The 14,608-nt window shown below is 33.8% G+C and overlaps 2 protein-coding genes across 4 annotated transcripts; both read right to left on the bottom strand.

Moving 5' to 3' along the window:
• Positions 1 to 547: 547 nt before the first annotated feature.
• On the bottom strand, positions 548 to 2,558 carry LOC121238624 (copper transport protein ATX1-like). Its single transcript, XM_041135580.1, has 3 exons — positions 2,401 to 2,558; positions 1,690 to 1,765; positions 548 to 875 (listed from the first exon to the last, which is right to left on the bottom strand). The coding sequence occupies exons 1-3, from the start codon at positions 2,407 to 2,409 to the stop codon at positions 721 to 723; spliced, it is 240 nt and encodes a 79-aa protein (XP_040991514.1). The 5' UTR covers positions 2,410 to 2,558; the 3' UTR covers positions 548 to 720.
• Positions 2,559 to 5,837: 3,279 nt separating this feature from the next.
• Positions 5,838 to 12,819, bottom strand: LOC121238625 (hippocampus abundant transcript-like protein 1). 3 transcript variants are annotated; one of them, XM_041135583.1, is made up of 15 exons: positions 12,263 to 12,393; positions 10,735 to 10,812; positions 10,378 to 10,489; positions 9,961 to 10,073; positions 9,762 to 9,884; positions 9,490 to 9,662; positions 9,258 to 9,333; positions 7,841 to 7,927; positions 7,509 to 7,589; positions 7,360 to 7,392; positions 7,094 to 7,147; positions 6,944 to 6,985; positions 6,306 to 6,384; positions 6,150 to 6,220; positions 5,838 to 6,055 (listed from the first exon to the last, which is right to left on the bottom strand). In XM_041135583.1, the coding sequence occupies exons 3-15, from the start codon at positions 10,469 to 10,471 to the stop codon at positions 5,960 to 5,962; spliced, it is 1,122 nt and encodes a 373-aa protein (XP_040991517.1). In that variant the 5' UTR covers positions 10,472 to 10,489; positions 10,735 to 10,812; positions 12,263 to 12,393; the 3' UTR covers positions 5,838 to 5,959. The 3 variants fall into 3 exon arrangements, with proteins under 3 accessions (XP_040991517.1, XP_040991516.1, XP_040991515.1); XM_041135582.1 differs by lacking the exon at positions 10,735 to 10,812 and having other exon boundaries at positions 9,833 to 9,880; positions 12,263 to 12,819; XM_041135581.1 differs by lacking the exon at positions 10,735 to 10,812 and having other exon boundaries at positions 12,263 to 12,818.
• Between the last annotated feature and the right edge of the window lie 1,789 nt (positions 12,820 to 14,608).

A 14,608-nucleotide genomic window follows, 5' to 3' on the forward strand; every position in this document is an offset into this window, starting at 1 on the left:
CTGACGTGCAATATCAAATCACATCAGTTTGTAGATTTACTGTTGTGTAATTCCTTTGTGTCTAAAGTATTTCTCTTTGTAAAATCAAAGAGTTCTTAAATTTTCATTCTTATAAATCAGAAACTCATAAATGGTACATTCATGCTTCCATAAAAGGGATAAGATTTATTGATTTCTTTTAAAGGGCTAAGATTTAATCAATCCAAAACTCACAAATTTTTTAGTCTTGAGTTTGATTCTTAGCTGAAATGAGCAAAAAATGGATCACCAGACACCAACCACAAACCCTTTATCCAGGAGACAGCAACTTTGCTCTACAAAATCAGCAGCGTCCAAAAGAAATGGCTATCTATCATTCCAACTGGCTTTTACGTGGTACTTGTGCCTGCCAACTATATAGTTAGTTGCACCCATGGTTTCCATTTATTTGATTGTTAATTCGCCTTGTATTCTTCCTTATGATCTTGACCTCTCTTTGCCAAGTTTTTCTAGGCAGACATCTTAACACCCATTTTTAAAGTTTAATGTAAGAAAGAGACTATTGGAATTCAAAATCCAACAAGAGGCAGTGTTGCATTAATTATTCATTACTGAATTCAGATTTTGCTGAAGAGCAAATGTCAAACTTCATAGGTACACATGATATTGTGCTATATAAGTTCAACAAGCTATAATCGATTTATAGACTACATATAACAACAAAGCAAGCAGTGTGAAGATTTAAGCTGCAGCCACAGGTTCGGCTGGTTCTCCAGCTTCCCAGAAGCTAGTCTTCTTTCCAGTTTTTGAAACAGTCTGCAGAACTGCCTGAGGCTGCAAATTGCCTTTCACTGTCACCTTCTGCTCCTTCAAATCAATATCATAGGAGTCTACACCTGCAGATGGTATAAAAGTGCACTGATATGTATTATTTTAGAAGGTAACAACTACTTGAAGACCACGAGTCCCATGATAATAGCAGGAACAGCAGTTAATAGGAGGAGAAAAACCGCCAGGTTAAAAGCTCTGCAATAAATTTCCAAATCAGTTTAACTGTACACATTTCATTTTAAATCAATTATAATTCCTGATTTACCACAACATATTTTTTTTGAATGGAATATTAACAAAAAAAGGGGAGTTTTTAGTTGAATATACTGTCTATCACCTTAATCTTTGTTAAAAGAAAATAAAATGAAAAAACCATCAAAACCAGAGTCTCTCTTCACAACTGAATATGACATATGTGCCAATGAATTTAACCACAACTAGGGTAAAAATTGAGGAAACTGTAAATTTCTCAATCAATCAAGAAGATAGTCATTTTAACAAAAACAATTAGGACAGAAGAGAGAAAATAGAATGAACTCTAAATCATGTTCCTGGTCAAACAAAGGCATACTTTCAAATGTAAGATAGTAATAACCCTTACAATATCTAATCTTTTGTTTCTCGCTACTTTCTAGTGTTGTTCTAACTTAGGAACATACCACAAACACAATTTAGACTTGACAGAGAAATTTATTGAATAAAACAAAGACGAATACACACAAAGCCATTCAAGCATAAGCTCAATTTTAATCTTTGATTACATGCGTCGATTTACATAATCTCGATCAATTAGTAAAGCATATTTAAGGGCATTTGAAACGAGCACAAGCAAAAAACAATGGAGTGGAAAGAGGCTAAAATGAAAGGGGTACAACAAACCTTCCATTTTTCCCAAAACCCTTTTCACGGCCCCAACGCAACCTTCACATGACATGGCAACCTTGAGAACAACTGTCTGCACCAAAACAAAAACAGAAATTCAGGTTAACAGTAATGGAGGAAAAAAAAAATTTAACATTTGCCTATCAGACCATCAAATATTACTCTTCACTGGGAAGATTACAACATAGAGTCAAACATGGTATCGATCATACAACAAGACTTAGAGTGAACCTCTTCTATATGTTCCTTACTCATAAAAGTAAGCCAATCTTCCTCCTTACATTATATTTTCCAACCAATCCGAGCATCAAATCGATCTTTCGTTTAAGATTTCCACATATACTGGACTAAATCCTTTTTTTCCCACAAAATCAAAAAAATTGTGGGAATGACTCGATCCGTGCCAGTTTCAGGCTGAGTCAATAAAACAAAGTCAACCCTCCCAAGAAAAGGAAATAGAATCCCGATTCAGAGGACCTTAATGTTTGCACACAGGCTACATCAGCCTGAATTTAAGCTTTCATAAGATCAAAACACATTGAGATCAATGGCTCTATATTTGTAGATCAAATCATACATCACAGAAAGGGTAAAAGATGTACCTCCAATGAGCAGAACAAGTAAAATCAATGTTGTTACAGTAAACCAAAAAGAAAACCTTAAATGATATTCAGATTTGAAAACTATAGAAGGGTTTGACGGAGTTACCTGAGACATGGCTATGGATTTTAGAAGGTGGTGAACTAAGGGAGAGAAAGAGAGATTGACCCTGAGAAGAAGTTTTTTCTATGCAAGGAAACTTTGGCGTATGGGGTTGATTTATATAGAGAAGCTAAAGGAGAAATCTTGGAAGATGGTCGAGCACGTAAATGTAGAAAAGAAAGCGACGACTTTGTTGGGTCGGTTTTGTAACGGCAAATGGATTTATCATCCATGACGTAATGTTAAAAACTTAAAACGACGACTTTCTTTCTTTATATGCTAAATTCGCGTGTATTGCTACCGATCCATATAAAATCAAATTCATACACGGATACGACTTGATATCATAAGTTGAATCTATTTTGTAATAATAATAATAATAATAAATTTACAAGTGAGTTTGCACATCAAATCGCATGCCGATACTGACATATAAGATATCTGTTTAATGAAATGGTGCGAATTGAATATGAAAATTATTTTCGTGAGACAGATGACCTTCTTCTTCTCTCAAAATTTTTTTCTACTGTTTTTCTTTTCAATAAAAAAAGCCATGTCAGCATCGGTACGCGATTTGGTGCGCCAAATCACTTGGACCTAACAAGGCTCTAAAAGTAATTTTATAATCTAACATACAACGTCAAATCACGTTACTTTATAAACATTTATAGAATCTCTTTATATGAATAAAAGATTTCTCTTTTCAATAACAACTTGGATTATCATAGTACTTTGGAATTCGAATCTTGTTCATATCAGGAGTTGAAAGGGTTTGAAAGAAGTGGAGAGGACCACAAACAATTTCGTGGGTTGATTTCCTTTTTTTTTTTTTTTTTTCTTAGCTAAAAATGAGGCATTTGTTGACATGTGAATTTAATGGTTGTAGATTATAAATTGAGTGGTACAAACTCGTTTTCTTATGGTAGTACATGAAAAAAGGTTTGGTGCAGTACCGAGGGAGTACTACTGTACAGGCATCTTTTAGATCCAATCCATGGTCCCAAACTTCGAATATCAGTGTCTTCTACCAATGTGACAAAGAGAGTGGTGTCATTTCTTTCATTAACCTCCAATGCACCACATGCTCTGGCTATTACTCCCTTCTCCTAACCAGAACATCTCCAGATTCTCCACACAGAAAATACAATGCTCAATATCAGATTTTTTTCCCCCTAATTTTAATTTCATTGGAAGTGTTTTAGCGGTAGATATTAGGGTATTAATCGAAAGAGAGGTTATCTTTTATTATAGATCTTATCATCTCCAATCACAATAACTAATGTGAAATATTTTAAGTTGTTTATTTTATTTATTTATTTATTGTGGGAGGGAGGTTTCGAACTCCAGATGAGGACTGAGGGTTATACCGATCAGGCTACGTGACTTTGGCATATTTAAGTTGTGGATAAGTCATCTTTGTTTATTGAAAATTATTGAAAATATAATATATCAATCACTATGATTAAGAATAATAAAATTTAAAATGAAGAAAAGCATTTTTCATTATTCAAATAATATATAGAAAGCAGCAAACAGCAAGCAGTACACGCATGATTATCTCTAACAAAGACAAATCTTAGCTTGAGTCCCCCTTCTTGATGGTTGTGTTTGGAGCTTTTCCATTCTTCTTGATTACGGTATATAAATCATGAGTCCATTCTTCTTGAAGGTTATGGTCAACCCCCTTGAAATAATCTATCTTTCTAAACAAAGATGGCGACTCTCCTTCGATGAACAAAGGCGCAAAAGCAATTGTGCCTATCTATCTCAAAGAAATTGATGATACACTTAATAATATTTTAGACCTCGTTTGTTTTTACATATGAGATGAGATGAGTTGAGATTAAAGTTAAATAAAATATTGTTAGAATATATTTTTTTTAATATTTTTTTAATTTTGAGATTTAAAAAAGTTGAATTATTTATTTTATTTTATGTAAGAATTTGGAAAAGTTATAATGATTAAATGAGATGAAATGAGTTGAGAGAAGTTGTGAAAACAAATGAGGCTGTGTTTTGTCCAATGACATCTGGTTCAGTTCCTCTTTATCTATTTTATTTCCCTTGTCTTCTTCTTTGCGGAAAAAAATTCCCTCGGAAGGACATCATGTTTAATATTTGTTGGGTTAATGATTAATCTTCTATTGTGATTAAAAGCTTTAAAAAAATTGTTGTGTTGTATATTCATCCTTGGGAAGGGCGATTGCTCCAATCGCCCAAACTCATGAATCCAAGGATGCATCTGAGAATGGTGCTATAACTATTCAAGGCCCCTCCAAATCTAGCTTGAAGTTGAGCTCTATCAACATAACAATGAAATGATCATCAGGTGGAAAGTGCAAGGCTTATTGAGAATTGGATTATATTTTTTAGCATTATGAGCAGAAATACCAAGAAAGTTTATAGGAGGGAGGGAGGGAGGGAGGGGATGATATTATTGTTGCTAAGAAGTGACACAAGCTGTTAACAATTTGGAGGAAAATTTGTATAGAATTTCAGAGGTGGAATCTGGGTTTGTTTCATGGGAATCTCAGCTCCAAGGTTACATGGCTTTCTTTTCAAAAAGCAATATATATATATATATAGAGAGAGAGAGAGAGAGAGAGAGAGAGAGAGAGAGAGAGAGAGAGAAGTTTTCCCTCTCGTTGGTGAATGTACCAAAACATTTTGCATCTTTGAGAATATACAAAGAAAGGCACTTATCCTGGGGGTAGTTATAGTTTCTAGTATCACCAATAATCTCTACATTAACATGAACCATCAGTGAAACTGTGAAATCGATTATTATCCTGAGCTTCTCTCTTTTCCTTTGAACTTCGAAATTAACTTTATGGATCAGGGCAAACGTAATGGTCATCTTCTCACTGTGACAAGCAAGGAAATGCTCCTTCTCTTCCCCTCTTTAATGTCGTACGGGACAAAATCTGTACTTGGGACATGTCCTGCTGCTTTCAATTACATGGCTAATTCATCAAGTTTTGCATTTATCTTTTTCTACTTTAATCCAATCCAACTACACCCCCAGTGTCTTTCAGATTCCTTTCTCCTTCATGGCGGACCTAAGCTTTGCTGCTTCCTCCCATCTATGACTTAATGAATAAATACTTGAGAAGAGAACATAATTTTGCAGAGTTCCATGGTTCTAACTCTTCTGCTTGTCTTCCTAATATATAGCAAACCCGCATTGTTTGGACCGATCAAATCGAAAAGGCGGGTTCATTTCTGGATTTCTTTAATAAAAGAATTTTATAAATCAGCTCAAGTTAGGGTGAGAGTTGAGCAACACCACAGTACAAGTCTACATGAATAGGAAAACCTCCCATGCTATACCCAAGATAATTCATTTACAACGAATACATCCAACCTTTACATTGATTGTTTTATGATATATGGCTAGAATGCGCGTGTGAAAGGAATTAGTTGTAGAGAAAAGAACAACTTTCTGAAGAAAAATGCGTACTCTAAAATTTATATGCACTAACATATTATGACATCATTTAACTCTTGAGGATGCCAAATATTTAACAGCATCAGATGAGAAAAACGGTTATCGTACAGCAAGTGATCAACTATCACCTAGAAGTGGTGCTTCAATGACCTCCGAGTGGTGGCTTGAGATTGCTTCAGGTTTGAGTATGCAAGCGCAACATAAAGCAATAACCTGAGGAAATTAAAATGTTGAGTTAGTTGTGTGTGTGTGTGTGAGAGAGAGAGACAGAGAGAGAGGGAGGGAGGGGTGGGAAGTGAATGCTTACCATGGATATTGATGCACATACCAGGCTGAAACCTTTGCAGTTGAATGGAGCACTGTCAGACAGGAACCATGCTGAGACAGCAATTTAAGTACCAGTTAGCAACACACCAAATGATTGGAACATACATCAAACAAAAAAATCACTTGGTCCACTCACAAGTTAATGGGCTCATTACAAGTGGTGATAACAAACTTGCAATTGACTCCACCCCAGCGATAAATCCTTGTGCTTTTCCCTGTAAAAATAGAGGATGCAATGGAGTTATTCTTAGTGCAGGCAAAGTGCATTTTTAAAATCTGTTTGTACACTGTATTTGACTCAAGAGGTAACTGAACATAATTACTTACTTTCCATATTTCGTCATTCATTAAGTGATCGTGAAGATTCAGGTGTGAATGTACTGACGCTCAAGACATAAATAAAGATAACCATATTCCATAGATAACAGATTAAAAAAACAAAAAAAACAAGAAGAAGAAGATGATAAAAGATGATAAAAGATGAACTTCATCAAGTTGTCTGAAGCTCACTATTTTAAACACAAGCCATTTGAAAACATGCTCAAATTGATTTGCACTAACCAGAAGTTGATGAATCTGCCTCAATTTTTCTATCTGAGTTCAGAACTAGTTTAATGAAGCATATATAAAACGACAAGTTCTTCACCAATTGTATCACTCTTGAGATAATAGCAGTACTGTTTCTATTGCAATAGGCAATAAAAGTATACTTGTTGGGTAATATATCAATACATATGGAGTGCAAGGTGATATGGTCATAGACATTTTTCAGACCTGATTGGTTGAGCTCGACGCTTTTGAAATAATAGCATAAGTCTGCATATCAAGGAATTTGACAAGCAAAATGGAAATATCATTAGAATGGAATAACAATTCAAATATTGTTATAATACTTCTATGAAGAAAAGAACTTTCAATACTTACAGAAGGCGTTACAAGGACAACTACAACTTTAAAAAAGGCACTCATGTATGGAACCTGTATTGTAGCAATGCCACAGTATTATCACTAGCTAGTGAAACATATCTTAATATACTAGAAATTGATGAACAGGAGTAGGAATTTTATCTTCTGCTGGACACATGATAGCTTTTAAAAAACTCCAAAAGGAGGAATAATGGAATCTTAAAACTCCAAAAAAGGAAAGAATGAGCACCACTAAATAACGCAATCACCAAGTATGTACATACCCATGATGCCCAAGCAAGGCCATTGAATAATGCCTGCACAGCAAAAACCACCATGAGTGTTTCTTTTCTTTTCTTTTCTTTTTTTTCTTGGGGGGGGGGGGAATATTTGGATTGTGTGGATTAACAGAAAACGTTAGGAAGTGACTTACATAAGCTATTGATGCAAGTAAAGCTATGCACAGTATTATTTTTTCTCCAACCAGTGGATTGATTAGGGGAAGCACCAACATCTGGAAGCACAAAACCAAATATTTTTGAGCAACCAAGCAGATGGATTTAGGCAAAACTCTTGCATATACCAACCCATAACAATACTTAAATATAAATATGGTAGGAAATATTTAATACACTTGATTAACTGACTGGTAAATACCGAGTTAAACACAATAACTCACAATCTCCAGTTTCTTGCAGTGAAGTCAGAATATTCATTAGCAAGGTAATATCAAAAGGAAAACGTAACCTCCATAGTAGACATTACCTGAGAAACAATCGAACCTATTTCGACCATCATCAGAATTTCTGAGAATTGATTCTTTCCATAACCAAACGCAGCCTTCAGATAGTACTGCACAGGTATTTGCATCACCGTCAATTCATTTATTCGAAAAGAGAACAGAAATTGCTTCACTAATTGCTTTATTCTATTTTATAGATGAAAACTGTTATTCTAAGGCCTCTATACCACACATCATTCATATGGCATAATTTGAATTAGAAGATAAATTTTAAAATTTGAATCTTACAAATCAAAACTTACCATTTAAGTAATGTGGATAGTGTGCTCTACACACCGGCTTGAGAATATAATAACTCTTTATAGGAATAGGTTGACATGGACAACTACCCTATGCGCAGATAAATGGATTATCATGTGTAATACATGAGCGGAGAAAGCCTTTGGCTTGGTATTCCCTTCAAAATATGGAACTCTCAAGTGTATCTCCTGATTTCTCCACCTATCCATTACTCATTTTATTTCATCTCAACAACAAGGTATGATATGCTGTTTTATGGGTATTTCCCCCTTCTTTCTTTTTCCTTTTGACTTATCTTTTTTCTTTCATACAATCACATTACATAATAACAACTGCTGGTATTTTCCAGTAAGGTTTTGGATGAATACAAGTTGCTACAAAAATAACTCGAACAATAATTGCAATACCTCATATGATAAGAGGATAAGGTAAGTGGTGTATGAGATCCCACATTGCTTGGGAAGGAGGAGTTCTTGCTCTTTATAATGTTCCAATAAGGCTCCAATTGTATCATTGACTAGTCCTTTTGAAGTATAGGTCATGTGGTTTGGGTCTTCTATTGGAGTGTTACAAATAGTATCAGAGTCTATCCCAATTAGAAATGTGGGATTTGAACCATGCCACTTACGACGGATGGACCCGACGAGGACGTCGAGAATTTAAGGAGAAAGATTGCGATGCCTCATATAATAAGAGGATAAGGTAGGTGGTATATGAGATCCCACATTACTCGGGAATGAGAAGTTCTTGCTCTTTTTAATGTTTCAATGGGGTTCCAAATATATCATTGACTAGTCATTTTGGAGCAAATCACATGACCTATTGGGGCCTTATAGGCTATGTGGTTTAAGCCTTCTACTAGGGCGTTACAATAAGCTTTCTGTGGTTACTACTTTTTCAGAATAATGTGTTAAAGATTCCGACTGAATCGACTTAGGGAGCAAATCTGAGTTTCACACGAATTCCTTCGGAAGGGATGTTGGTATTGGTGACATTAACAATAATTCAAATTTTAAGTTTATTCAGATTAGACTTCATAAAATTCTTTTTATGAGTAAAATAAAATCTTATAGAAAGTGAAAAGGCATAGCCCACATACACAGGAAGTATACAGCTGAGAAGGATTAATAGAAAACATACCCATAAGACATATGTAATGCCAGACGTTCCCAACTCATAGAAGAAGGAAACAAGAGAAATGCCCCTTAGCGTCGGACTGTAAAAGAAAAATGAAGCCCTTATGACCAAAAACGATGTCTGATATAATGTTTTGCACGTAAAAGAGTCTGGCACAAAAAAACTGCCCAAAAGATTCCAGAAATGGAGTGCAAGCAGGGCAACATTCTAAACTCTCTGTTGCAGACAGATTTACCTGCTAAAAACTATTGTTGCGGCATCTCTCATCGATTTGTATCGTTTATGCAAAACCTTAATCATCTTTGACAAGCAAGCCGAATCTTGGTTTCTCACAGGAGCCAGTTTAACTGTCTCAACTAGAAAGAATTGCATATAAACTGGGCAAATGATCAAAAGGGCTATTGAAACCTGAAACAAAAAGCTTAACTAGTAAGACAATTAACAAGAGAAAACGATGACACAGTCAAGTTTTTTTTGGATAATGTCAAATTTACAGCACCAACATACCACAAAAATATACTTTTCAGGAAGACAAAGTGCCAGCAGATTTCCTAAGACATGTGAAGCAGAAGAAAGACCTGTAATCCAACTAAATGCTGCAGCCCTCTTACCGTCATCAACAACATCTGCCTACCAAAGGAAGGGAACATGTGACCACCTAATATTTCCTACTCATGATTTTCAATCACCAAGGAATGGCTCTCACCGCATAAGCAACAGCAATGCAGAAAATACTCCCTTGACTTAGAATATACGATATCGTACGGAGCACATAGTATGCATATACAAATCCCTTGGACCGATTCCAGGCAAGTATAGCTGAAACAACAACAAAGCAAAATCAAATATGTAAACTCATATGATGATCTTGACAGAATAGTCGATGAAATACAACATAAAGATAGAAAAAGAATTTTTTTGAAGTTCAAGAATGAAATTTGAAAAGGGCCAAATCTCAAAGACAAAAATAATTAAAAAAAAAATGCACCATGTAAGTAATGAACAATAATGGACATATACATTGGAAATTTCATTTAGGCCATTACCAAGTTTAAAATAATTTTTTTAACAGCATTGTTTATTTAACTTGCCAGATCGTGAAAAATACTCATAAAAAAAATACCGAAAGGAAATATGGAAGTAGATGTGGTAAGGAGGAGCATTGGTTTACGCCCATGCTCATCTGCAAGCTGGCCCAGAAGTGGAAGTATCGCCATCTTGAAAACTCCAACAATCTGCCAACAGATATATGTGTGACTAAATAACATAAAAGATGTACATATGATTTATAAGTTTTTATAAAAAGAAATTAAAATTAAAAAATAGATGAAAAACCCTTGAATAGAATACCATATCCAGCTTAAAATAAATACATTTCAAGCAAATCATTACACCTTATATTTAACTAAATAGCTTGGCATAAAGCTATATAATCATGATAAGTACAGGATATCCTTATTAAGGCATAGATAGTTGCAACCTAATATTTAAATTCGGCCAAAAAACTGGTTGAAATAGCAGCTGATCCCCCAGTGTCTCGAGAGAGTCTGCAACTTGTCTACATCCAAAACAAGTAATAAAAAGAACACAACAAATATGATTTAGCATAAGAGAGATAAAGGAGGAAGGGGGGACCCTGGTCACTTTTCCTTGTGAAAATATTTTTTCTGTACTTTGTCATAGTAATATACGTATTCCTGACTCATATAACGTAACTTTACTGGGTAGCCTATGTCAAGGATGAAATCAAGAAAGTAACATTACTAGTCAACGTTACGCATTATTCCCACTTTCAGGTCTGTTCAAAGGACCAAAATATCTAACACAAACCTAACAATAGTTTGGACCCACACGCAATTATGCAAGATTAAACATCACTTCCGAGGAACAATTACTAAAATCAACTTAATCCTTTTTTTAAGGTACCAGGCATGATGTTCATTAGGTATACAAAGGTGAATTATTTTGCACACTTGCTCATAAAATATATAAAGTCTATAGCTATTGATCTTTCATTGGGCCACTATGTTTCTCAGTCATATTTTCCAATAAGAAATTAGAAGGAGAATATACAGTTTATGGGTCGTTTTTGTAAGGTTGAGCTTCTTCATTCATTTAAGTCCAGACAATAGCCTCTTTAAAACAAAATCAGAAGTTGATATTGACATTTTTGACGTCTAACCAATTCATCCCGAGATATCAAAGAAAACACAGCGCTATGATCTTGATAAAATCAAGGAATATCATTGTAAATGACGCCTGGACCCTTTTTTTCTTTTGTTTTTTCTTCTTAGCCATTTGCTGAGACTGTTTGGTGACTGCAAAAAACGCAGGCAAATAAAGAGAGAAACGTCTATGAATCTCCTTTCTTGAAGCATAAAATGAAAATTAGCAAAAACTTCCAATTTGTTGTTGTTTTTGAAAAGGTTCCTTAGATCACATGAAAGAAAAGTTCCGTGTTCGCTAGTTTAGCACTATATTCCAGAAAATATGATAGCAGAACACGATCAACTCTCGAATCATTAAAGCAGAACAACAGCACCCATTTGGGTTTCCGAGAAGGATAGTGCTACTGGGACCGATGGTCCCGGTGAACCGATGCAGTGCATTTTCAGAGTTTTTTTTTTTTTTTTCCCTTCTCTTCCAAGTATTTTTTTTACATTTTTAAATACTTTTTTTTAAAAAAAAAATACATAAATTAAATAATATTCACTTTCTTAATCACTAAAAAAAAAATCACTCAGCAAAAAAAAAAAAAAAAAAAAAAAAAAACATCGGTCAAAGCATCGGTAGATCATCGGTTCAATAAGCATTTCCCTTCCGGGAATAGGAAGAAAAGGGAAAGTGAAATCCGAATATCGTGAATCGGACCAGTGCGCGCGCATGCTGTATGCCACAATTGCCTCAGTTATATAGAACAACTTTTTTTCCTTGAGCAAAGCTCTGTTTCTTTCCTAAATAAAAGCGCGAAAACAGAGAGAGACAGAGAGAATATTGTGTTTATTTACCGTTTGTTGAAGGCCATTAATGTAAATAGCTTCGGTGCAGGTTGACTCTCCCGGACACAGAGCCTCCGTAACAACGTCAACAAGAACCGAAACAGTCATTTCCTCGGCCACCCAATGAACGCAGAGTGGCAATAGCAAGTGAAGCATAGGCCTCATCAGCTCCCAGACCCCAGTCGTGTTCGGCGCCATGTCTGACCCTCCAACCACCTCGTCGTTTTGCTAATAACTCAATCGAACAACGTGGTCGCTTGGAACATACACGCATATGTATATATATGTATATAAATTTACGGAGGGTGGAAAGACTGGAAGATCAATAAGGGATGAGAGAGAGAGGATACAGGAAGACTGACACTGGTGGGTGAAAATTGAAATTGAAAGAGATCGGTCATTGGAGGAGATAGCGGAAAAGAAAGTTGGCAAACATTCGCAGCCCGAGGCCTGGGCGTGGGAACCCGTGGGATGGGCTTCTTCGCATGTGGATGTTTCACTTTACTCGTCCTCGATCCGCGCTGTCTGTACTCTTTCGGCCCACATCACCAAGTCTCACGGTGTTTCCTTTCATGAAATTAATGATACACTACACACAAACACAGGCCAAGGTCCTGATTGGATTAGGTGACGTCATCTCATCTCATTTTAATTTATTTAATTATTATAATTTTTTAAATTTTTATACAAAATATAATAAATAATTTAATTTTTTCAAATCTCAAAACGATAATAATAAAAAATAATATTCTAATAATATTTTATTTAATTTTTAAATTTTATTCCAACTCATCTTATTTCAACTCATTATCCAAACCTCGCCTAATTCTTTATAACTACCTTAGTAATGTCACTGTCATGACTCATAAGATCCGTTTGGAAGTTGAGATGGTCTCATCTTCTCATTCTATTTTATCTTATCTTAACATTCAAATATCACTTAAATACAAACAGATTTTAATTTTAAATTTTTAAAGTTTTAATTTTTTTTTATCTAATCATTATAATTTTTTCAAATTTTTAAACAAAATACACAAAAAATCAACTTTTCAAATCTTAAAATAAAAATTATATTCTAATAATATTTTAACTTTATAATTTTTTTATTCAAAATTTTCTCTCATTTTTCAAAATTCTATAAAACATCTTAACTTAAACTATTTTACTAATATTCAAACATTTTACATATTATCTCATCTCATATTAACATTTAAATGAGACAATGTGTGATTTGGATAGTGAGATGAGATGAGATAGTTTTAGATGAAAGTTGAATAAAATATTGTTAGAATTTTTATAATATTATTATTGTTTTAAAATTTAAAAAATTTGAATTATTTATTATATTTTGTGTGAAGATTTATGAAAATTGTAATGATCATGAGATGAGATAAAATATTTTCATTGTCCAAACAAGAGTCTCCTAACACAACTACTTTTTAACAGTATAATGCTAATTACAACCAGACGCATACCTTTTAAAAAATTAAAAATGAGTGAAAATCATTATTAAAAAAGCTCTTTTTTTTATTTTTTTGTACGTAAGTTTTAGATTTATTAATTTTTTAAGAAAATGCACATGACTTACATAATTAATATTGTACACAACATTTCATTTTTCAATATATTTTAATGAAATGTCACTATCGATTGATTGCAAAATGAGTTATAAAGTAGTAATAATATCTACATCAATATTTTGTAAATATTGAAAAATAATTCATTTAAATTTTTATCATTTTCAACCATATGTATTGATGCGACATGTTTTAAATGATATAATAGTTTTAACTATAATTAATAAATTTTAGATAAATTTAATAGCCAACAAAACTATTTCATACTTTACTTCTCATATTATAACAAAACTGACACATCCAAAACTCATATTTCTAAAAAATTACAATCTAACTATTAACATGGCCGTGACATATCCCCTACTTTTATATAAGTTTTATCGATATTAATATAATATGATTTGACATTACGTAGAGCATATTTAGCATCTTTTTTTAGTTGACGTTATTCCAATGTGCCATTTTATAATAATTTGGGGTGTAAGATGTAGAAATAGAGGTGTATTCAAATCTTCAAGGCGGCATGTAAAAATATCAAGACTCTCACCTTATTGTTGCTTGGGTGCAATAATATCACCAAGACATGACGTCATAATTTTCGTCCTATAAAAAATACTTTCATATTTTAGGCCCACATTTTATAATTAGAACTATTTAAAATATTATCAATAGGATGAATAATAGTGTTGAGGTTGGAAGAGGTGTGAAACATGCTGTTATAGGTTTTTTCAAATTTTTTTTTTTTTTTTTCTTTTTTTGTCAATGATCAACGAGTCAA

This window comes from Juglans microcarpa x Juglans regia, chromosome 7D (genome assembly GCF_004785595.1).
Source record: "Juglans microcarpa x Juglans regia isolate MS1-56 chromosome 7D, Jm3101_v1.0, whole genome shotgun sequence".
Lineage (NCBI taxonomy): Eukaryota > Viridiplantae > Streptophyta > Magnoliopsida > Fagales > Juglandaceae > Juglans > Juglans microcarpa x Juglans regia.